General features: G+C 45.4%; 1 protein-coding gene across 8 annotated transcripts in view; it reads right to left on the bottom strand.

Annotated features, from left to right (window-relative positions):
- The window catches only part of dnc (phosphodiesterase dunce), a 683,519-nt gene that overhangs the window by 90,511 nt on the left and 571,648 nt on the right, over positions 1-21,360 (bottom strand). Inside the window, exon 1 of one of the 8 annotated variants that reach the window (XM_050186087.3) lies at positions 15,212-16,535. The exons of the other annotated variants lie outside the window; for them this stretch is intronic. Within the exon in view, the coding sequence (XP_050042044.1) occupies positions 15,212-15,333 (122 nt within the window). The 5' untranslated portion in view covers positions 15,334-16,535. Of the gene's footprint in view, positions 1-15,211; positions 16,536-21,360 lie in introns of those variants that run through there. 8 annotated transcript variants of the gene reach the window in all.

Below are 21,360 nucleotides of genomic sequence, written 5' to 3'. Positions count from 1 at the left end.
AAAGCTATATATAAGGGTTCGTTATATTCCGCACATTTCTCTATCACCTGATTGATAGTGTGAATATGGTCTATTGTTGAGTAGCCTTTACGGAATCCTGCCTGGTCCTTTGGTTGACAGAAGTCTAAGGTGTTCCTGATTCTATTTGCGATTACTTTAGTAAATACTTTGTAGGCAACTGACAGTAAGCTGATCGGTCTATAATTTTTCAAGTCTTTGGTGTCCCCTTTCTTATGGATTAGGATTATGTTAGCGTTCTTCCAAGATTCCGGTACGCTCGAGGTCATGAGACATTGCGTATACAGGGTGGCCAGTTTCTCTAGAACAATCTGTCCACCATCCTTCAACAAATCTGCTGTTACCTGATCCTCCCCAGCTGCCTTCCCCCTTTCCATATCTCCCAAGGCTTTCTTTACTTCTTCCGGCGTTACCTGTGGGATTTCGAATTCCTCTAGACTATTTTCTCTTCCATTATCGTCGTGGGTGCCACTGGTACTGTATAAATCTCTATAGAACTCCTCAGCCACTTGAACTATCTCATCTATATTAGTAATGATATTGCCGGCTTTGTCTCTTAACGCATACATCTGATTCTTGCCAATTCCTAGTTTCTTCTTCACTGCTTGTGAAGAAGAAACTTAATTATTATTAATTATTATTAATAATAACTTAATTATTATTATTATTATTATTATTATTATTATTATTATTATTATTATTATTATTATTATTATTATTATTATTATTATTATTGGAAACTATGCGTGCGCGTGTGACAAAGTCGTACTAAGGAAGACAGCCGCCGGTGAAAGAAAGAGTAGAAGATAAGGTAAATGAACATTACAACAATATGTTTTTGGGTTCATGCTTCCGTTGGGATACTAAGCCGATCTTTTCGAAAGCTTTAGAAAAAATAATTTTTATCCGTGTATCTAACTTCCTTGAAACTAAAAACCTCCTCATTGACTCGCAATATGCCTTTCGCAAACACAGATCGATTCAGCTTACACTTCAGCAGAAACAATACATTTTACAAAATTTTGAGGACCGCCAGGCTTACTTGAGGGGTATTTATTGACTTTAGTAAGGCATTCCACTCCATCAGTCATGAACTATTATTAAATAAGCTTACTTACTATGGTATCCGCGGTGTCGCCTTAAAATTATTTCAGTCATACTTGCAGCACAGATGCCAATATGTGTTCATTAACAACAAATCGTCCAAAATTTCTTGTGTTACGCTAGGTGTTTCCCAGGGCAGTATCCTTGGGCCTCTTCTGTTTAATCTTTACGTCAATGATCTCGTTAATATTGATCCCGATGCCAAATTCATAATCTATGCCGACGACACTACTTTCCTGTTTTCGTCCAATGATGCTCCGGAGCTAGTGTCAGTGGCTAAATCTTCTTTGGAAAAAATATATTTATGGTCTCTAGAAAATGGCCTCAAGATTAACGCTGAAAAAACAAAGGCAGTTTTATTTCAACCGAAGAATAAGAATACCTGTCTTTGTAGGGACGTGGTGTTAGTGTCTTCTAAAATTGAACTCGTCCCTTCTGTGAAAACTCTCGGGGTCTATATTGATGAAAATATGAGCTGGAGCGATCATATTGATTTTCTTGCAGTCAAACTCTCCCAAATTACTGGACGCGTTTTCTCTATTCGCTACATGCCTCGGACGATTAAAATGTTCATTTAAAATGCTTTGTTTGCGAGCCACCTTCATTATTGCTACCTTATTTGGGGCATGACGTAGTAGTTCTGCGGAAACCCGCAAGGTGGAGAGAAGTAATGAATAAAGGGAAAATCAGACATCCACCCGTTCGTAGCAATCGCTACAAAGGAAACCCATACGGGTTCCTCGAAAGAAAGCCCTCATAGTTGAAGAAAAATTCGTCTTGGTCCGACCAGTACGAACAGTATGAATTGATATTTTATATATATATATATATATATATATATATATATATGTTCCGGTAAATTATTGTCTGTTATAATATAGCTGAATTCTCAAAATACATTTAACGTGAAGCTTATCTCTGCTTTTCACCCGAAATATTAACGAAATGCGCCTGCTCGGAACGCGCGACACTTTGCCTCGGCACATGTTTAAGGCGAGCATAATTACGTGAATAAATAATAAGCAAACAATAAGAAGAATTGGCAGTTCGGGCGAAGCATATTCCCAGCGAGATAGCAAGGTTCAGCACTGCGCTGTTCTGCAGCACATCGAACAGTGCGCGCGCGCGCATGGCGCCCGTGCGAGCGAGGGAAGGCAGCCGAAACGCTGCGCTGACTGGCTCCGCCACCGAGGCTGTTTAGTGTTGACTTCACGGTGCATCCACTTCGCGCGAGGGACGGCACGACAACGGCGGCGCCCACGGCCTGAATGCGCCTCGAGGTTCCGAATATTTGTCGCTATCGCATTGCTCTAAATACAGCAGGTGAATTCCAATGCAATGCAGAAGCATCTGTGACCGGGACGAGTAGAGCTGTGTAGCGAAATAGCTAGGACGAGTACAGCTCTGGCTTTTTAGTCGAAACATTAAAGGTCATACGCCGGCGAAGAAAAAGCTTTCAGTTCCACAGACGTTCATGGGTTGTCGACAAATAAAACGAACTAATTGCGTAAAATCTTCAAAGCAATTAAACTTCAGCGACAACGAGGGTTGCGTGAGATAGCCTGCAGGATGCTAGGCTCTACAATTCTGCCATGCGTGCCATTGCTGTAGATACTCTGATTCGCCGACTGCTGCAGACGTACGCCTAAATTGCGGACCACAGGTAATAAACACGCCTGCACTGTATGCTAAAGCTCCGTGGAACCATACATTTCTCGTAAACACAAACGAATATATGCTGCAGAAAACGCGATGAGTATTCAGTTTAGCATGGCCATGCGGGGAGACTATGCACGTAGTACCCATTGCTGCGTTCTTTATCGCACGCATTCTGCGAATACTGTCAAGTTTCATTCATCGACAGTGTCCTACATATCGATTTTCACGGACGTTGCACCGTCACTGCGCAGCATGCTTCATGGTATTCAGCGAGACGAGAGAGTAGCATCAAAGCAGACGGCGGGGCGAATTAGAAGAAATGAGAAAGGCACCACCGAGTGTGACGAGAAGAACTTCCACAAAGGCCTTGAATCAACAACGTTCAACCATGTATGCTAAAATGTTATTTTCGATTCATGGGTGCAGCTATCTTGGACTGTTACACGAACAATATATCAATTTTTTGCGCAGTGACTTCAAATTAACATGGCCATGAAACATCAAACGCATCCGTGCAACCTTCTTTATGAATATAAATCGACTGTACCACCGTAAATTTGGATGTTACAGATAGAAAACAACAGCGTTGATACACCAAGATGGTGGCACACAAGTGCTTCCGCAATTTACTCTATAGAAAAATTGCACAGTGCGATATCAGAACAGGCGGAGGCCCTGCGGTCACATTGTGCGCGAACAATAAAAGAAAGAAACTCTACTGGTGTGAATTTTCATTGCACGGAAGATCAGTAGACGTGAACAAGCTTACGAAACTTTGTAAAGATTGTTGCTCAAAGCGGCGAACCAAGAAGAACGGTAAACGTCGCCGTCTGCTCTTATTGCAGGTAGGTGCCTGTTTGTTTAGAAACGTGGAACTTTTCTATGGTATAAAGGTTATGCAAGGTAAGGCATTGTGAAACTATAGACGCTACACTTTTCTGCTTCGTTGAGACAGGCAGTATAGCACTCGAGGTCGCGTTAATTTCACAAGACTGCACAGTTTTGGGCGATACATAGGTCATATGTTAGGGGAGACAAAAGAAGTCATTCGTTTTAAAGAAAAATCAGACTTCATTGTCAAGGAGTTGGAGTGTATCATAAGAAGCCACAGCGCGGAAAGAGAACAGGCACGCGCAACAATAAGAGTACGAATGACAAGCTTATTGGCAAAGAATTGCTTGAAACACGCGTACTTTTCAGGATATGTGATCCGGACTCATGCCACGAGAATAACAGTGGCGACTTGAGAACAAGGGCAACTGCCAGTTCTTACTCCCTTGCCTGCTCCAGAATTCAATACTTGATCCCCGAAGGCAGTTTAGGAACACGTGGAGATGAAAAAAAGCAAAAGAAAGCTTAGGCCAACATGGCCTAAGCTTTTTTTCTTTTTTCTTTTTTTCCTTTTCAATAATTTCTTTCTTTTCAAATCAGTATATAAAAGGTCTCTGTAATAACTAATAAATGCGTGGAAACAGGATAGCAAGCTGCCTTTGAAACACGCCGATCCGCCCTCATTACAACGGACCACGGAAAAAATAAAGTTCGGTTGCTTATAAGCTCATGCTGGCTGAAATCCGACGCAAACAAAGGACATTGGGCCTCAAAAAAGATCAAAGAGTTTCGTGTGTTTGCGCCGGAACCCACTTTCATCGCTCCCCCTGACCACGCGGTGGCTGGCGGCATTTTAATGACAAAGCCAAGCCAAGCTGAAGGATAAATATTTCGTTTTTTTCATTCTTGTTTCCTACCTTCCTCATTGCGCGCATTGGATGCGCAAGATGGCAGCAGTAAGCATCTTTGTATCAACTCAGACCACAAACAGAATCTCTTGATGGAATTTGGAATGAAGACGAGAAAATGCCTGAAATGTGGACGTGGTCGAAGTTTGGAAGACAAGAAAGGAACCTCGAATGAAGAAGCGAAACGAAAAAAACAACAAAGAAAAAGGATATCGGCTTGGAAGCAAACATCCCACGGGATATGCGAGGACGCAGGGGACTGGAGAAGCATGCGTATAAGTTGTCAGTTTGTATGTTTTGCACGCATCCAGCGAAGTAATACATGAATTCCTGGAGCGGAGCAAGCATCCTGAAAATGAACCTGGGCTGACGCCATATCGCTCAAAGTCACTGCAGAAAGCTGTAGCTATACGGAAGAAGGAACTTCCATTTTGTTTCGTGCAGATTTTCACTCAGAAGTCCGGTGGTCTGGAACTTTGACACATTATTTGTGTCACGCTTACTAACGTGATATAACTGAGAATGGTAGTTGATAGGCTATACGTGACGTTAAAGTGAAGATGGAAAGTTGGGCAGGTAATGAAATGCACGAGTAGGTAGTAGAGATAAGAGTTGCAAGGCAAGGGTAGCACACTCGAAGATGGTGTTTTATTAGGCGGTGCGACGGGACCAAAAAACTCATCGCATGACATGCATCGCCGCGATGCCACGTCACTGTCGCTGTCGCTCTCGCAAGCCTGTGTCATGTGCGCGTCGCTTGTCCGCGCAAGCTCTCGCCTGCGTTCTTAATGCGCCTCGGTAAGGCCCAATGAAAACGCGCCAAGCGTCTCAACGTGCTCGCTTGACCGCGAGGTGTTCGTAACTCGAAGGACGGTCAGCAGCGTTCGATTCGACATTGGGCCAGGCCAAAATCACAACTTGATCCACCACCAAATTTAAGTTGATTCACTCCCAAATTTAAAGCTGGCCCAAACCTACATTTCATTTGTGCCAAACCCATATTTCAAGTAGGGCCACCGCGAAATTGAAGTTAGCCCCCCACTAAATTTCAGTTGGGCCACCTTCCTGCCCCAAACTATATGTTGGCCCACATGCAAATTTCAAGTTTGCTCACCCCCAAATTTCAATTTGGCGCACCCTCAAATTTAAGTTGGCTCATCACCAGATTTTAATTTGGCCCATCCCTAAATTTCAAGTTGACACACTCCCAAATTTAAGTTGACCCAGCTCCAAATTTCAAGTTGGTGCAGCCCAAAATTTAGCTTGGTCCACCCCTGGATTTCAAGTAAACCCACCCCCAAATTTCACTTGGCCCACCCCTAATATAAGCTTCCCCATGCATTTTATAAGGAGCGCTATGTATCTCTTTAGGTATCCTCTTTTCATTTAATTTCTTGCTTTAAATTGTTCGTTATCGCTTAATACCTTCCAATTACCTAAATTTACACTATCATAACGATTAAATGTATTAATTTTGCAAATAACCATTTTTGTGCGGATACATGGCATTACAATTATCGCGTGGCAGGGCTTTGGGAGCTTGCTAAAGAATACTTACGCATTAAAATATGTCTATTGAAAAGAGCAGAGCCAATGTGCACTCTCAAAATTTCATCCCCCAGTCCCCCTGAACTGACGCAGTAGGCAATAAAACGTGAGCACCTATTCTTTAATGAACTAAGCGTTATTCTGAACGCGCGGAAAACCCGCTCGTGTTGTGAGCGAACACCAGCAGCACATCATTAAAGCGCTATACAACACGATATATAAGGGCATTTCTATAACCACATAATCCGGAAGATCTGCAACAACGCGGACGCATGCAGAGACTGCTACTTCGCGCATGCAATGACGCCGAGCTCTGGGGTACGCTGCCTGCGCGTTGGAGGCTGGGGATATTCTGTGTAGTACACCGCTCGATCACCGCCTGGGAGAATCGTACGAGAAAAATGCTTTGTTGTCATTTCGGTTATTCAAGCACGCGTACGAGGTTCCCTTGATCCGTGGCGCCTTTCGTCGCTTCGGTGTGCATGAAGGGCTAGAAAGAAATACCCGGCGCGGCATAATACCTGCTGAAAAATGCAGAATCCTTGAAACGACGCAGAAGGAATCGGCGCGATGCCGTAGCGCGCCGTCTATGACTTGATGGGAACTCGTCTGACTGGGTCGCCGACGACAGCGTGAACGAAATGAGAGACGATGCGCGGGCGGTGTGCGTCGCCGGAATCATCTTAGGGACCCTGGACTGAGGGTTCCTCCGACACTGCTCTCGCCATTCAAATATTATTAATAAAGATGTTTTACTCTCTCGCTGATAGAGCCCGTATGCCGGCGCGGATTCACTGCAAAAGATTCTGCGGAAACCGCCGCTTTGCTGAAAGGCAAAAAGGGGTGCGCAGAGGCAAGGAATAGAGCTAGAGCAAATGCCCCCCTCCCTTTTTCCCCCCATTCTTGGGGAGTCTATTACTGGCCCTTGTATGTGCGCTATCTTAGCAACGCTGAAAAGGAGGCACCCGCAAATGGCACCGTTTACGTCCGGCGCAGTGCAAGAGCTGGGAAGCAACGAAGAGTGCAGAGTGAACTGACGCATGCACGAAGAGGGGGAGATGGGATTTCTCGATGCACTTGTGCCATTAGGAGGAGAGCGAAGAGGGAAGACATGTTTCAAGGCCCCGGAAAGGAACTGTCCATTAAACTCGGATGTCGAAAGGGGAGGCCGGTGGGGCGATCTCGACGACTGGACATGAGGACGCGGCCGGATATCGTGCGCGCGTCGAAGGTCCACGAGGCAGCAGGGGTATGTTTGATAGCACACCAGAAACACGATCAGATATGCAGATGAAAAAAGAAGAAAGAATGGGGAGCGAGAAAGTACAGTCGGGTGGGGGGAGACGACATCGGGACCTTCGACATGTTAAAAGGAAGAGACATTACAGCAGCACGTTCCATAGCTGAACGAATGCGCAACCACACGACGCGTTTCTTATAGACGTATTGTGGTGTACTTGAAGCGCTGTCATCCGGCGTCGGCTCGTTCACTTTAACCTACGCGATTACCACGCTTTAATTACAGCTGAGATGCGTTCCATGCGCTTACTGGTTAAAGCGGATATCACGTGGTCATTACGGCAGCCATGACAGCGCATGTACATCCTGCGCTACTAAATGGACGCGCCGAATTATCAGGCGACGCCAAGTCCAATACACGTCACAGATACGTCCACCACGTCCCTACGTAGTTTAATCTCATGCCTGTTGCGATGAGTGAATGTCGATTGTTTCGGAATGTGTTGGCTTCAATCCGATGCTTTTTTGTATAGTATTTACCATAGTGCGAGAATACTTAAAATCGGCTAGGCATATACAAAGTAATTACTACCTTATTGCCCTATTGCTTTAGCATGCTTTATTTTGTGTGTCATCAGACCCCGTTTGTCAGTCAGAGTATGCTGTAAGCAGCACCGAGATCGTCACTCACGCGCCAGCAAATCATCTAGTAACACCGCTACCAAATTCGTGTGTCACGACACATCCAGACATAAATTAACTTCCTGCCACGCAAGACAGTTTTTTTTTTCTTCTTAACACATTACCCGGGCATATCTCTCTCCTCGGAATCCAACACGAAAAATACTCCTAAAGCTCTGCGGGCGTCATGACTACGGGAAACTGTGTAAAAACATCGCAGGCAGCGATACTCGGCGCAACAAGGTGTAAATATTTGCTTTTTAGCCCCTTACAAACCTGTCGGCTTGGTCAGAGTAAACCTTTTGCAAACACCACCACTACCAACAACAACAACGACAAAATCTATGAGAGAGGCGACTTATTTCTTTTTATATTTTTCTGAGCAGAATAAAATGTTAAAAATAAACAGTGTTCACGCTACGGCCGGAAGAAAATAACACACCCCATCTGCACGTACTAAGGGAAGTCACATGCTAAGGTTGTGGGATCGTTCCCCACCTGCGGCAAGTTGTTTTTTCATCCACTTTCATTTCCATTAATTTATCGTTTCTTTATTTCATTTATTAAGCACAAATAATTTCCCCTATGTTGCATTTGGTGTCAGTGTTTGTTGGCTTCGTATGATATGACTAAAAAAATCGGGGCCCTCGGTTAACCCCCTTTCTTCTCGTTTAAAAACACAAATAGTGTTACCACAAACTTGCGTGCTTGCGTGTTATGCAATTGTTATTTTCCTCTTGTGTGTCGTATTCGCAAAAAGAAGAAAATAATATTTCCTTTTCTACTTAAGACGTTGTCATCATTTTATTATTATTCCTGAAAAGTGTATTCGGGATGTTGAGATAGCCGTGTGTAAAGAATCCTACTTTCCATTTTTCTTTAATGAACAATTCAAAAAGAATACGCCACTGAGAGATGAACAATAATATCGTCATGCAAGACCGATGAATCACCTCCCAATACCTATTTACGGGCTGAATTTGAGCCATGTGTGTATCGTCCTTGCCTACAGAGCCAAGATCAGTATTCACAAGAAACTATTACGCTAGAATTGTTTGTGAGAGCAAATCGCAGCCAACACTGATGCTGGGCGTATAATCAGCGAAAGCCACCAGCAAACAGCAAATTAAAATTACGAAAAGAAAAGCCCTGCAAATTCGGTGCCAGGATCCCGGTAATAAGAAAACGACAGGACAAAAAAAGAAAAAGTAGCCGGCGGGGCATTGTGAAAGAAGCACAAGCCGAGCTCCAAAAAGCGTCCAACATATAGAAGCAAAAGCAAAACAGAGCCACCCCCTACCCTATACCCCCAACCCCATCGTTTCTCGAAACGGCATACAGAATAAGAAAGAGCACAAAGAAAAATTGACAAGTACTGGAAATTGCAGCATTCGGTTTCCGCGATGGAGAGGCATTTGAAGCGTGACAAACGTGGAGAAGCATGTGTATGGATCAAATATCCCCGTCAGGTAGCACACGTCGTGCAGGGAACGCTGAACGAAGATGAAATATTACGAGAAAGCCACGGCACTGGCTACGGCGCATGCACATATTTGTGTGTTTATACATACATACCTTCTCCAGACCTCTTCAATCTTGACTATATATATATATATATATATACGCAAGAGAGAAATGTCTGGTTTTTCCGTTTTCCTTCGAGCAGACAACGCTTAGCGAGCAAAAGGCATCGGCCGCTTGCGTCCGATTGCCTAGGATTCTCACAGCGTTTCGCTTTATTAAAAAAAAAAAAATCTTTAACAGTACTGGTCGAGATCGGAATTGACCGTATAGCTTTATCTCCGAAATAGTTCTTGAAAGGTGGCGAGGGGACGTGCGAGGCCTACAAATGCCGATCATCTTGTGCAGTAATAGTCTCAGTATCGAGATGAATTTTTCATTGCGCCTCAACCTGCGCCGGACTTTCCTCCGGTCGGGCGCGTGGTCACGAGCGGACATTCTTCAAAATTTTTGCAGATTTCCTCAAACTTCGCTAGACTTTAAATAAAGCGTGCGTTGACTGCCAACAAAAAACAACCGAACGTTTGGTGACGTGCATTCTAAACACCAGTCAAAGGACCACGCCTAAGAGATACTGATCGCCTAAAGCCGTTGGCTTCACAAACCACACGTGCAATCACGTGTCTCTACAACGAAATGACCAGTACAACGGAGAAATGATTTTGTCCCAGTTCTATTGTGAGCTGTGCGGTGGGCGACCTTTACAACGAAGTCACCTGTATAACGAACGATTTCGCAGGCCCCAAGCGCTTCGTTATAAAGGCATTCGACTGCATATGCATATGCTACACACTCAGTTAAATTGTGACTTTCAGTAATAAAGCAATAGGTGCAGGTCAGCAATTTGATTGCCTCCGTGTGCTTACTGCGACCGCAATTAGGAGCACAAAACTGGATCGCGCAACGTTGTGGTGGGTTTGGGTGTCATGTCGACTCAGAGAGTGGTGGCGTCTGTGCCAGCACTCCGGAGGCTACATCGCAGCACTACAATCTAGCGGACGAAGATGACGCTGCGCGCATCGCAAAGACAATCGTTACTCTAGAGAACACGACGGTGTCCGATCTGAGAACCTGCTGCTGTCGCAGTACACGAGCTCAGAGTTGGAGGAATGGCTGAATTTCTGGATGGCTCCTGATTTCTTATTTTTTCAAGCACGCTGCTTTAAACGGACAGACAACCGCTCAGAAGCCGAATCGAGACAATCCTGCTGACGGAAAAATTGCCTATCGTGTTGGCGAAAACAAGCGCTGTTTTTCTGGTTAAACGTGGAGTTATACTTTAATTCTTCACTAGAAGTTGCGAGAAATGACCCTTGGAGCCCCACGCGGCAAACACATGAAGATGCATTTTCTTTTTTTTTTTTTTTGCACCTGTGATTTGGGAAGTAACCACTGCATGCGTAAGTACTACCGAGGGCGAGCGTTTCGTGGCGTCATAAAAAACTGGGTCCTTAAATATCGATTGTTAGTCCCTTTAACCAAGTCAAATAAATAAGGCCTCTTTCACAAGTTTTACAGCTCCTATCAGGGCCGTTCGGTGATTTCACCGGCTCACAGTACATCGCAACGCGAACCAGCCGCCAACACTAGCGCACCTGCCGCCGTTTTTTACCAAACACACCAGAGGACCGGAACAGACCGTCGAACTAGTCGGCCCGTGGAAAAGGAGCTGTGTGTACGTTTGGGCATCACTTTGTCCCGCTGCTGAGCGCTGCAAGTTCTTCATACTTTTACCTGATATTATTCGTTGACACTAAGCTCAACCATTAAGTAATACCTCTTTAACAGGGGCCTTCGAGGTGCTCGAAATAAATAAGTAAATAAATAAATAAATAAATAAATAAATAAATAAATAAATAAATAAATAAATAAATCCAAGTCAGCACTTGCCGTTTCGAATAGAATAGCGGACATTCCTCTGGCACCTTTCTTATTAAGTTGTACTCCTGCCAGTTCTTAGCTTTGGGACACCTTATCATGGAATCCAGGGAAAAGAGGGGGAAGGCGGGAGATGGAAATTCAAGACGATGAGCAAAACGAGAACAAGGTGAAAGCAGGGGCCAACGTTTCGACAAGTGGACTTGTCTTGTTCAAGGCCTTGAAGAAGACAAGTCCACTTGTCGAAACTTTGGCTCCTGCTTTCACCTTGTTCTCGTTTTGCTCATCGTCTTATCATGGTATATATCCTTAGGGAAAAAAAAAAAGGAAAGTAACACTGAAGACTCATAAAAGAGGCAGTTCATTTCCTGTTCTACTAAAGGGGTTTCTGCGAAGAGGATGAGCAATCTGCGTCTTCTGGATGTGCAACAGAGGGGGAAAGCGAAGATAGGAAAGTAACCTCGACAAGACAACTGCATGCCACGCGTCACATCAGTAAGAAAAGATCGGCCGTCCCATTGCACCACCCGGGATGCACTTCGTCATGCCGTCAGTCGCGATTCTCTTCTGACATTGCACGGAAGATAAGCGCGCATCTGATCATTAAACGCAGTCACAGCGACGGTGCCCGAGCGAGGCGGGGAGACCAGATACAGGAGCAGCTTGCCCGCTCTACTTTAGAAGAAAGTACGGAGGCAACGCCACAGTCGCCATATCGTGTATCCCGTATTGTGTATATATTCACAGTCTTCGCTATTTAGTCGCAGATAATCAGATTAGATAAAGACGCTGATTTTTCACTGATCTAGCATTCACATCAGAAGGCGGAGGCGATAATGTTAGTACAAACTGTGTAGGCTCACCGATCTTCCGGGAAATGTGTGAAAATATTTAAAATGTGAGTTTATTTTTCGTAAATAAGCTTTCAACATGAACCGCTTTTCATGGTAGTAAACAATCAGCGACCAGCTAGTAAGTGGAAGAGACAGCTTTTCAATGTCACTTTCTCTTTAACTACATAATTAGGAATCTGGTAACACATAGGTCAAGCTTTCGCTAATCGTTTTAATGAATACGACGCAAGACTAGTTGAAAGCGTGCAACACTATATATCGGGCTTAAAATGAGACTGAAGACGAAATCAAGCAGCGGCGTGAGAGGCATGGCGTAAGAGAGGCGCAGAAACGCAAGGAACCGAGCCCTTGGCAAACTCTGTTATCTGCAGCATCTTGGAAACCGTGCGATAGTTTTTTTCCGAGCGTGAAACAAGCCCGCGAGTACACGCAAAGTGCCTCGAGCGGTCAGTCGTGCGGCAATATTGTGTGCATTTGCGGCCTTCTTTTCATGCTCGGAAAAACACTTTTATGTAGCACGTATTGAGCAAGATAAAGCTGTATCGGAAGTTTTTCATGTCGCTCTACAATTTTCTCATTGACACTTCTAATCTAATTATAATATTTGAGAAGATGATTAATTAAGACTAATTATCTAATTAGGCGGAATGAAAAAAAGGTTGAGTATCTACAAGCAACAGCAAGCAAGATTACCCTTGTTCTGCCCACCTACGTGGCATTTGCATACTTTTAAACTCTGGCCGAAGTTGGCTGACACACCCTGCATGTACATTCTCAGCAAGCGGCGCTTTTTTTGGGCACCGTAAAATTCCACCATAGTGTCGAATTTTGTAATGGCGGCATTTTGAGCCAATCAGAGTGGCCGTAGTAGCATTCTGGGCCAATCAGAGCTCAGAAGCTGGCTAATTAGAAACAATGTCCAGAGTAGCACCTCAGCATGGGATACGTGGGTATATCGAGTAGTTTATCTTAAACTACTGCAGGCCTTGCGAAGGCCCTATAGCCACAGGGCTAAGGTGGATATAAAATAAAATACTGAATGTGAGTTGAATATTAGAACATCGATTTGCCTAAACTTGTCCTTTTGGCTTCGAAAGGGTCTGTGACTGAAAAATCTATCCCCTTTAGCGAAATCATCATCATCATGATCATCATCAGCCTATTTCCCTATGTCTGCCGTAGGACAAATTTATAACACGATATTTCAATACAATATTGCCCGGAGATGCAAGAATTCAGAATAATTATGCATCTGTGCAGAAACTTGCTGCCTTCGTGCCTTATCAAAAATTATGTCTTTGTTGTTTATAGAGATGAAGCGTAATGAATGACTTCAGCGGAACGTCTGAAGTCACAAGCACGAATGTTAGGCAAATCGCTATAGGGTGTTATCCACGATTCCCATGGCGGCTGAGGAACCGTAGCGCCGGAGCCCCCTGTTGCAATTTCTTGCAGTACCTATATGAGCAGCGAGACAGAGTAACAAAAAGCTCCTGCGTTAATAAACGAACGTCGGGGAAGAACTCCACGCTATGCCGCTATGAACAGATAGTGTAACGCGAAGTTCTCGGGCAACGAGCATTCGTTTATCAATTTACGCGATGCGACGAGTGCAAAGCCCGCTTTATCGCGACGTCCCGCGCGTTCGATGACTGCAATTTTCCCGGTCAGCTCGGGGAAACCGTGGGAGAAGCCGGCAAGGCGGAAACGGACCAGAACCCTTTCTCTCGTGACCTTGACCGTGAAACCCCTACGAGTCGCTGGCCGACTGGGCTTCCTTATCCACGTATCTTTCAGCGCACTAGCAGCGGCGCCGCCCACGCGCAGAATGTTTCCGCTTGGGGCTGTAACCGCAAACGCTTTCCCAGCGCTGAGATCATCGATTAAAAGAGACAGAGAAAGTAAAAGCTAAGCGCTCCCTAACTCGAGTAATTCTATCGCGTCCGTCGGAAAATCATGACCCACCCGCCTCGACTTAAAGAGCCGCTCGTGTAATTTTTACGATAAATTTCATCACATCGCCGGCTGAACTGACGAGTGTGTCACTGTTCCAGCTAAGGAGATCTTATGAAATGGTTTAAGAAAACAACGAGGAATAAGGGGACAAAAAGTAGGTTGTCCCGCACGAAAATCGCCGTGATGAAACGATGATTGCGCAGACCAACACTTGAGGTGCAATCGGCGCTAAAAGTTTACAAACCGCGGTACCTGCGAAAATGTTGAGCTTCCGAGCCGTTGACCATGTCACCTGTGAAATACCCTAGCCTGCATAACCTGTTGTTCGCATACGCTATATTGCCGACCAGAACTCCGACTACCAGGTTGAGCGTGCCCGTAATACGGAAAAATTCGACCTTTTCTGATATCACACGTTCCGTAAACATTTGACGTCGGCTATTCAGGTTAGTAACGTATGTCATACTTCTTTTGCTGCATGTCTTGATGTCACGCTAAATGTTCGTCCTTGCGTAAGATTATTTGAATGCCATCTCTAAAATGTTACCCATCACCGTGACGGCCAAATACAATGCTGCTAAGCGTGGACAGCTGGTGTAGTTCGTTCTGAGTCGCATTATGAAACGCCGTTCCAGCGCACAAATAAACACGGACGAGCAGAGAAACCCTTCTTGTTGTCCTTCTCTGCTCGTCCGTGTTAATCTGTGCGACAGAACGATGTTTAAAAATGAGATACATTTTTAACACTACCAACGTTCTCTACTTCGCACCAGCGTGTTTTGGTATACACAGCTGAATTTTTGTGTTTATGTAAAGAATCATCTGGCAGTCATGCGAAAGACGCATTAATACGTACGCGTTGTCATTTCGACGACATTTTAAAAAAAGAGAGCTTGAGGTATCTCGCTCTAAGTAACTTTTCGTGCCATATTTTCGCGGAAATTTGAAAGAGCCCACGAACGTCTTCGATTCTGACACGAGTGCGACGCTACATAAAGCTTGGTTCGAAATTACCTTGCGGTGAGCTTCCGAGCCGGCAGCTCGTTCATCTTCTCCCAGAAGGAACATCTCGACTTGATACGCAAAGCGCTCGTGCTTAGCGTGCGAGGCAGGTGAAGACCCGGCTCGCGCGCCATCTCCGAAACCACGACGCCGGCCAAGGCGTCTTCGAACGGCGACAGCGGCGACAGCACGGCGCTCCGTACGAAATCCACGGCGACCCTGCAGGCCTCGCCGGCGACTTCGAGCACGAAGACGACGGTGACCAAGTAGATAGGTAAAAAAAATTCACTAAATTCCCGCGCACCACTTCACGAAGACGATGTAGCGAGAAGAAGACGACGATGTTCCAGAAGACGACGCCACGCGGTTCAGAGTCGACGACTGGTGGGCTTCCCGGAAGAGAAAGACCTTGCCACAAACGCGATCTCAAAACTGTTTCTGGCACAGACGTCGTCGTATGCAGGAGATGAAGCGATGTGGCATAGCGACAATCAGGACCGACAATCAGGACCGATCCTCAGACGGCGTTAGTCTTCTCCAGAAGAACGCGTAGCGCACTAAACTGCACCGCTCGCCCGCAGCAGACGACTGTTAAGCGAGGCAGCAGAAAGCACAACCGAATGCGCCGGGAAGAGAAGCAAGACGATGGCACGTTAGTAGCAGTAGCAGCAGGCAGCGCGCGCTGCCAAGGGACGAAGAGCCTCCAAGACGCAATGACGTCGTCGCCGTCCCAACTTTTTGATTGGGCACTCGAGTTGCACAACGTCGTCCGCGTGGCCGCTCGCTATTCCTAGTGACAGCTGCCGCTCCGCTACGCCAGAGCCCGCCGGCGATAGTTCGACGAAGAGCGTCGGTGAGGCAGGCCTTATCCTTCAAAGCGCCGGCGCGTTGGCTGCCAAGAGCAGCAGCGATGCCGTGAAGTCGAATCCATGCGGAAAGCGGCGAGACGAGCACCTCACCGACGCGCTCCACGAATCAACACAAGGGCGCACAGGAGGAACACGCGTGCAGACCGCAGGCGTCCGGCGAAGTGGCGCGAAAGCGAGGCACCGTGACCGCCTTTTCTTTCTGGGCCCCCGACGGGAGAGGAACTGCGAGCGCCGCTCTCCTTTTGTTTTGACTTTTTGTTTTGCTTTCCGGGAAGAAGCGAGAGGCAGGAAATCCGATGCGCTCGCTACAACAGCGGGTAGTCGGCAATGGAGAGCGTAAATATGAAAGTGTTTTCGTCGATCAGCTAGCGGAAACCGTTAGTCGGGCGCTTGAACAACGGTAATGAGCGAGACAAGACGACACAAACTTGGGGAGGTGTGCTCGTTCTGCTCAGAGGGCGGAGCATCGACTTCGAAGCTGGTGCGGTGGGGTAGAACGCGCTGCGCGCCGCCGCCGCGCGCCGGCGCTCTCAAAGCTTGCAGCAGACGAACTCGCGAAAGAGACGAAAATGTAATAAAAGGACGGCCGACCAGCGCTACGCGCGTGTAGTGAGGGAGAGCGGCAGGCGCGGGCTGCGGCTAAAACCCGGCACGAGGCAACGATGAACAGGAGGGAGGCGAAGAGGCGACGCGGAAGAAAACGGAAAACGAAACAGAACTCGAAGAGGCGCGTAATTTGCGTGTTATAATGCGGATATTTGCTCGAAAATTGTATGACTAAAGCGAAGACACGGTATCTTGAGCTATTACCCAAGCATTCCCAAGAATAAAACTTTAGCTCGAATAAAATGAACTTGATTATATTATAAAGAGCTCGAATAAGACTGAATAATTGATCGCAAACATCGATAACCTCAGATGAACGCCATAGGTGTGTGCTTCTGGTTGGTTCGTTGCTTGTTGTCTTCTCGCTCTTTCGCTGTAATTTTGCACGCACACTACCTTTAAAAATTAAGACATCGTGCAGAAATATTCAGTAACGTCATAAAAAAATATATATGCAAATGGCGGCCGGTTTCGGCGATATACACGCACTGACACATTCTGCAACTTAATTCTTTCTTCAATATTTTTATGCGGCGTCTGAAGATTATCTTCTTCATTTTTGATCGTCTTATATATTTATGCAGGGTGTTTCAGCGAACACTTTCAAAAATCTTTAACAGTTGCTTGTGGCAGATATCAATTCTAGTTCATGAGCTGGTCTACTCGAAGCAGCGGACAATACTTGCACAAAAAATTGAGATGCAAAATCGACGAATTAATAAAAATTCACAAATTAAGTTTTAACTAATTAACATTATGGTCCATATTGCAATTTACAAATCCTAGCCGTGGAGTTCGCAAGGCGGATCCACTTGGTACGAATTTTCAAGCTGACACCAGCTTCAAGATGTAAATTCCTGAACTTTGCGGAGAAATGCATTGGCGTTCCAGTTAATTTGTTAACAAAACGTCGGCCTCAAAATAAATCTGTTCACTTGTACTAAATAGAATATAAATACTAGTGAAGTGACTATGATGTTCCCGAATGAATCAGTGTCATTGCTGTTCAGTGACTGACTACATTTTGTAGAACTAATAATAATAATAATAATAATAATAATAATAATAATAATAAGAAGAAGAAGAAGAAGAAGAAGAAGAAGAAGAAATAGTGAAGGTTTCCATAAGGAACCCCGTAACTTGCTAAAATGTAATGTAACACAAAAAAGAAAGAAAGAAAGGAAATCATGGAAAAGAAAGACAGTTCAGAATGACCAGACTACAAGGATACAAGGCGATCCTACTAAATCCTCAGCAGGCATTCTTGCGGCTCAGGCGACATCAACCAATACTTACGATGACCAACAATCCTTTCATGTAACTAACCCTTGGTTAAAACGTATTTTGACCGTTTCGTGATTTAGGATGCTTATACTTGTCGAATATTTTTTGTCATAAGTCATAAAAGTCTTCAACAATCTCTACTGTTAGCTACCGGCTAACAGTAGACAATCGGCTGCCGTACAAAATCGTTTTCGCTGCGTATTTGGATTCTTTGTCGCAGATACATTTCCTTTCTTTCCTACTCGGCTACTTCCACGATTTCACGACGACACAAGATCGCACATTATGACGGTCCTTGATGTTTTTCAAGCCTGCTATTATTATGTGCGCACGTGATTTCGTCGCGACCTTTATCGCGGGTTTATCGATGACCTCGGAGGCGTGCCTTGTATGCCAAGGCTCACGTATTGTAACATTATGTAACACCGCACTCGCTTCCTTATGAAATGCTTGTAAATACAACCTGCTCAAACAGTACGAGCACACTCGCCGCGATAAAGAACCTACGTACGACTCAGCAACAAGGAAAAGAAAAGAGAAATATAATTCGATGGCCACGATAACCTAGACAAACAAACACGGGGCTCACGCGATCAAGATTGCCCACGCTCTCAGCAAAATATACGCCGTGACATTTACGCTGATATAGAGCCGTTTGCAAGCAACAGAAACGATGCACACACCTGCGCATTTGCCGCAGCTTATTGCAAGACAAAAGGGCATACGAATAGTCGCCGCGACCGCTTCCGTATATCCTCGCGATGCTTCCCGCAGGCATTCGAAAGCAAATATAGGGGACACGAGATGCGGCGAAAAAAAAATATTCGGAGCCTGGGCATTAGGACTGAACTAAAATCGCAAATTGCGCCTGATCGACGAACGACATGCGCTTAGACAATTCCACGTTGCACGGCTGCGGTTGGGAGAAGTTAAAATGTTTTTGCTGATGCCGTGGTCACTTGACATTTGCTCTCGACTGTGCATTATAATGCACATTATACATTCTCATGATTAACACTCAGTCGACTAGGTAAAATATTCTCCACAAATATAAAGTTGGATCCGTGGAAGCGGTTTAAGTATGTTCTTGACATCAGTTTTAGTGGAAATAGACACTAATTTGATGCATATACCGCTGTATTGTCACGGACGACGAAAAGGTTCCGCCAAATTCCTTTGGAATAATGCGCGTTGACACGAAAGTCATGGAGCATTAACATGCCAACCTGGCACACGATGTTACGCATTCATCTTTGTGTTTAGCCAAAGAAAAGCGGTTTTCATCGCAACAAACGCGAGGAGGGTCACCCTCTCAATATATATGGAGATGCGCTGCCGTCCGTATCTAAGCGTAGTAAATAAACTGATTTTTTTATTATTTTCGCTGATATACCATACCAGCCGATAATAACAACCGACTTTCTAAGTAGTTACACTCCTGCGCTCTCGTCGGGTCTGAGAAGGACAAAAAGAATTAAATTGAGGAGTTTTGCTTGCTAAAACCACGACCTAATTATGAGGCACGCCACGGAGGGGGCTCCCGATTCCTTTTAACCACCTGGGGTTCTTTAACGTTCGCCCAACGCACGACACACGAGCGCTTTTTTCACACCGCCGTCACGGCCGGGATTGAACCCGCGACCTTGAGCTCAGAAGCCGCACGCCTTGACCACTGGGCGGGCTACCGCGACGGGTCAAGGACGATATACGAATCTAAACAAAACAGAGGAATGTCTGCCTTATTCCGCGTGGTGAAAGACTGAACGGTTATTGCCGCACTTATCGAGGTTCTGTGGCCCGGTGGCTGCAAGGCGAACGCGTGCAGCCGAGCAAAACAGGAGCCCCGCTTCGAAAACGAGGAAATCACGCGAGGATAGCGGCGAAACAAACAAAGTTTCCGGGTCGATTTGCCTCTGTTCGTGTAGTGAACGGGACACGAATCTGCTCGTGTGTTTCTTTCTTCTTTAAGAAGATACGAACTCGCGCATCTGTGCGTTTTGTGCCGTTAGCCAACGCGGAAGCGGTCTCATTAAAACAAGAAGGATGGAAACATTGAGGGAGGGGGGGGGGGGGGACGTCACAGGCAGCGCCTTGATACGTCAGAGGCCTGACGTCAAGGAACGGAGCGCTCGCGCTGCAGGAGGGAGCGCGACCGCACTTTTGCACGTCGAGTTTGTTTCAGCCACGCTGGCTTGAGGAGGAAATAAATTACATCGGTGAACTTTCGGTGTCGATTGCAAGCCACGTGTAACTGCCGTAAAACAATAATTAGAAACGCTGCATCGATAGCAGCACAGCGACGAGACTCCCATGAGCAGGCCACTGCTTTCTATAAAGGCCGAGAACGACAAATACGACTGGTTAAAGCGACACCAAAAGAGGAATATTAAGTTCTTTTTTACCATTTTTAGGGTGAGCGAATAGTGATTTTTATGACCGAATTCAATACGAATCGATTAGTACCAGAAGCCAATCGAATATCGGATACTTTGCGAATAGTTTTCGAATAATGAATAGCCGTTATCTCGACTAATATAAAACGATGTTCATACCCCAGTATTCTTAATGTTAGCAAGTTTCTCTCATATCATAGTACGTTAGGAAGCGTTCTTTAATAAAAGCCCACAAGGGGGCTTTGTATCAAGCAAGTAATTTCTTCGCACGCACAGGGCTCTTCAGAGTGTGCGAATGATCGCTGCAGAGTCTGTAAATTACGCCTACTTAGGTGACTTAGCCTGCTCCACTACGCAAGTTCTCTTGTTTTATGTCTACACTATGGCCCCAGGGGTGAACATTTAGCGCACTCTTGCTCCAAATTTATGTTTATTTGGACGCATTCGACGTCCTGAAGCATTCGAAAAGTATCCGAAAGATATTCGAGTTTAGGAACACTGTCTATTCGACTCGAAGACCAAATCGAATAGGACTCTATGCAATTCGTTATTCGAAGGTTTCGAATATTCGCACATCCTTATTTTTAATTCAGCTGGTCTGCCAAACGGCATAGAACTTGAGGATCAATATATATATATATATATATATATATATATATATATATATATATATATATATATATCGACCGTGGCACGGCCAAAACGTAAGCAAATAAACATGCATATTTCGTATCCTCGACATGCCTAAGCACATTTTTGCGGGCCTACGTTGCGCCAGGGCACGCCCGAAGTAGATGGCGGGCATTCGCTGCAGACGCCGGAGCGGAGCACTTCGGACATTGGACATTTTCTTCATGTGATTGACCCTAGGTAAAAGCGATGGCTGGTATAAGGGAAAAACCTCAGCCCGAAGTCTCCAGTGAATGACTTCCTTCAACTGAGGAAGATTGCAGGGAAGCGAGCAGAAAAGTGAAGAGATAAGGGCGCGTGCATGGCTACATTTTGCTTC

Source organism: Dermacentor andersoni, chromosome 11, assembly GCF_023375885.2.
Source record: "Dermacentor andersoni chromosome 11, qqDerAnde1_hic_scaffold, whole genome shotgun sequence".
In the NCBI taxonomy this organism is placed as follows: Eukaryota; Metazoa; Arthropoda; class Arachnida; order Ixodida; family Ixodidae; genus Dermacentor; species Dermacentor andersoni.
The sequence above is the reverse complement of the archived record's forward strand: the minus strand, read 5'-3'. Positions and strand labels throughout refer to the sequence as shown.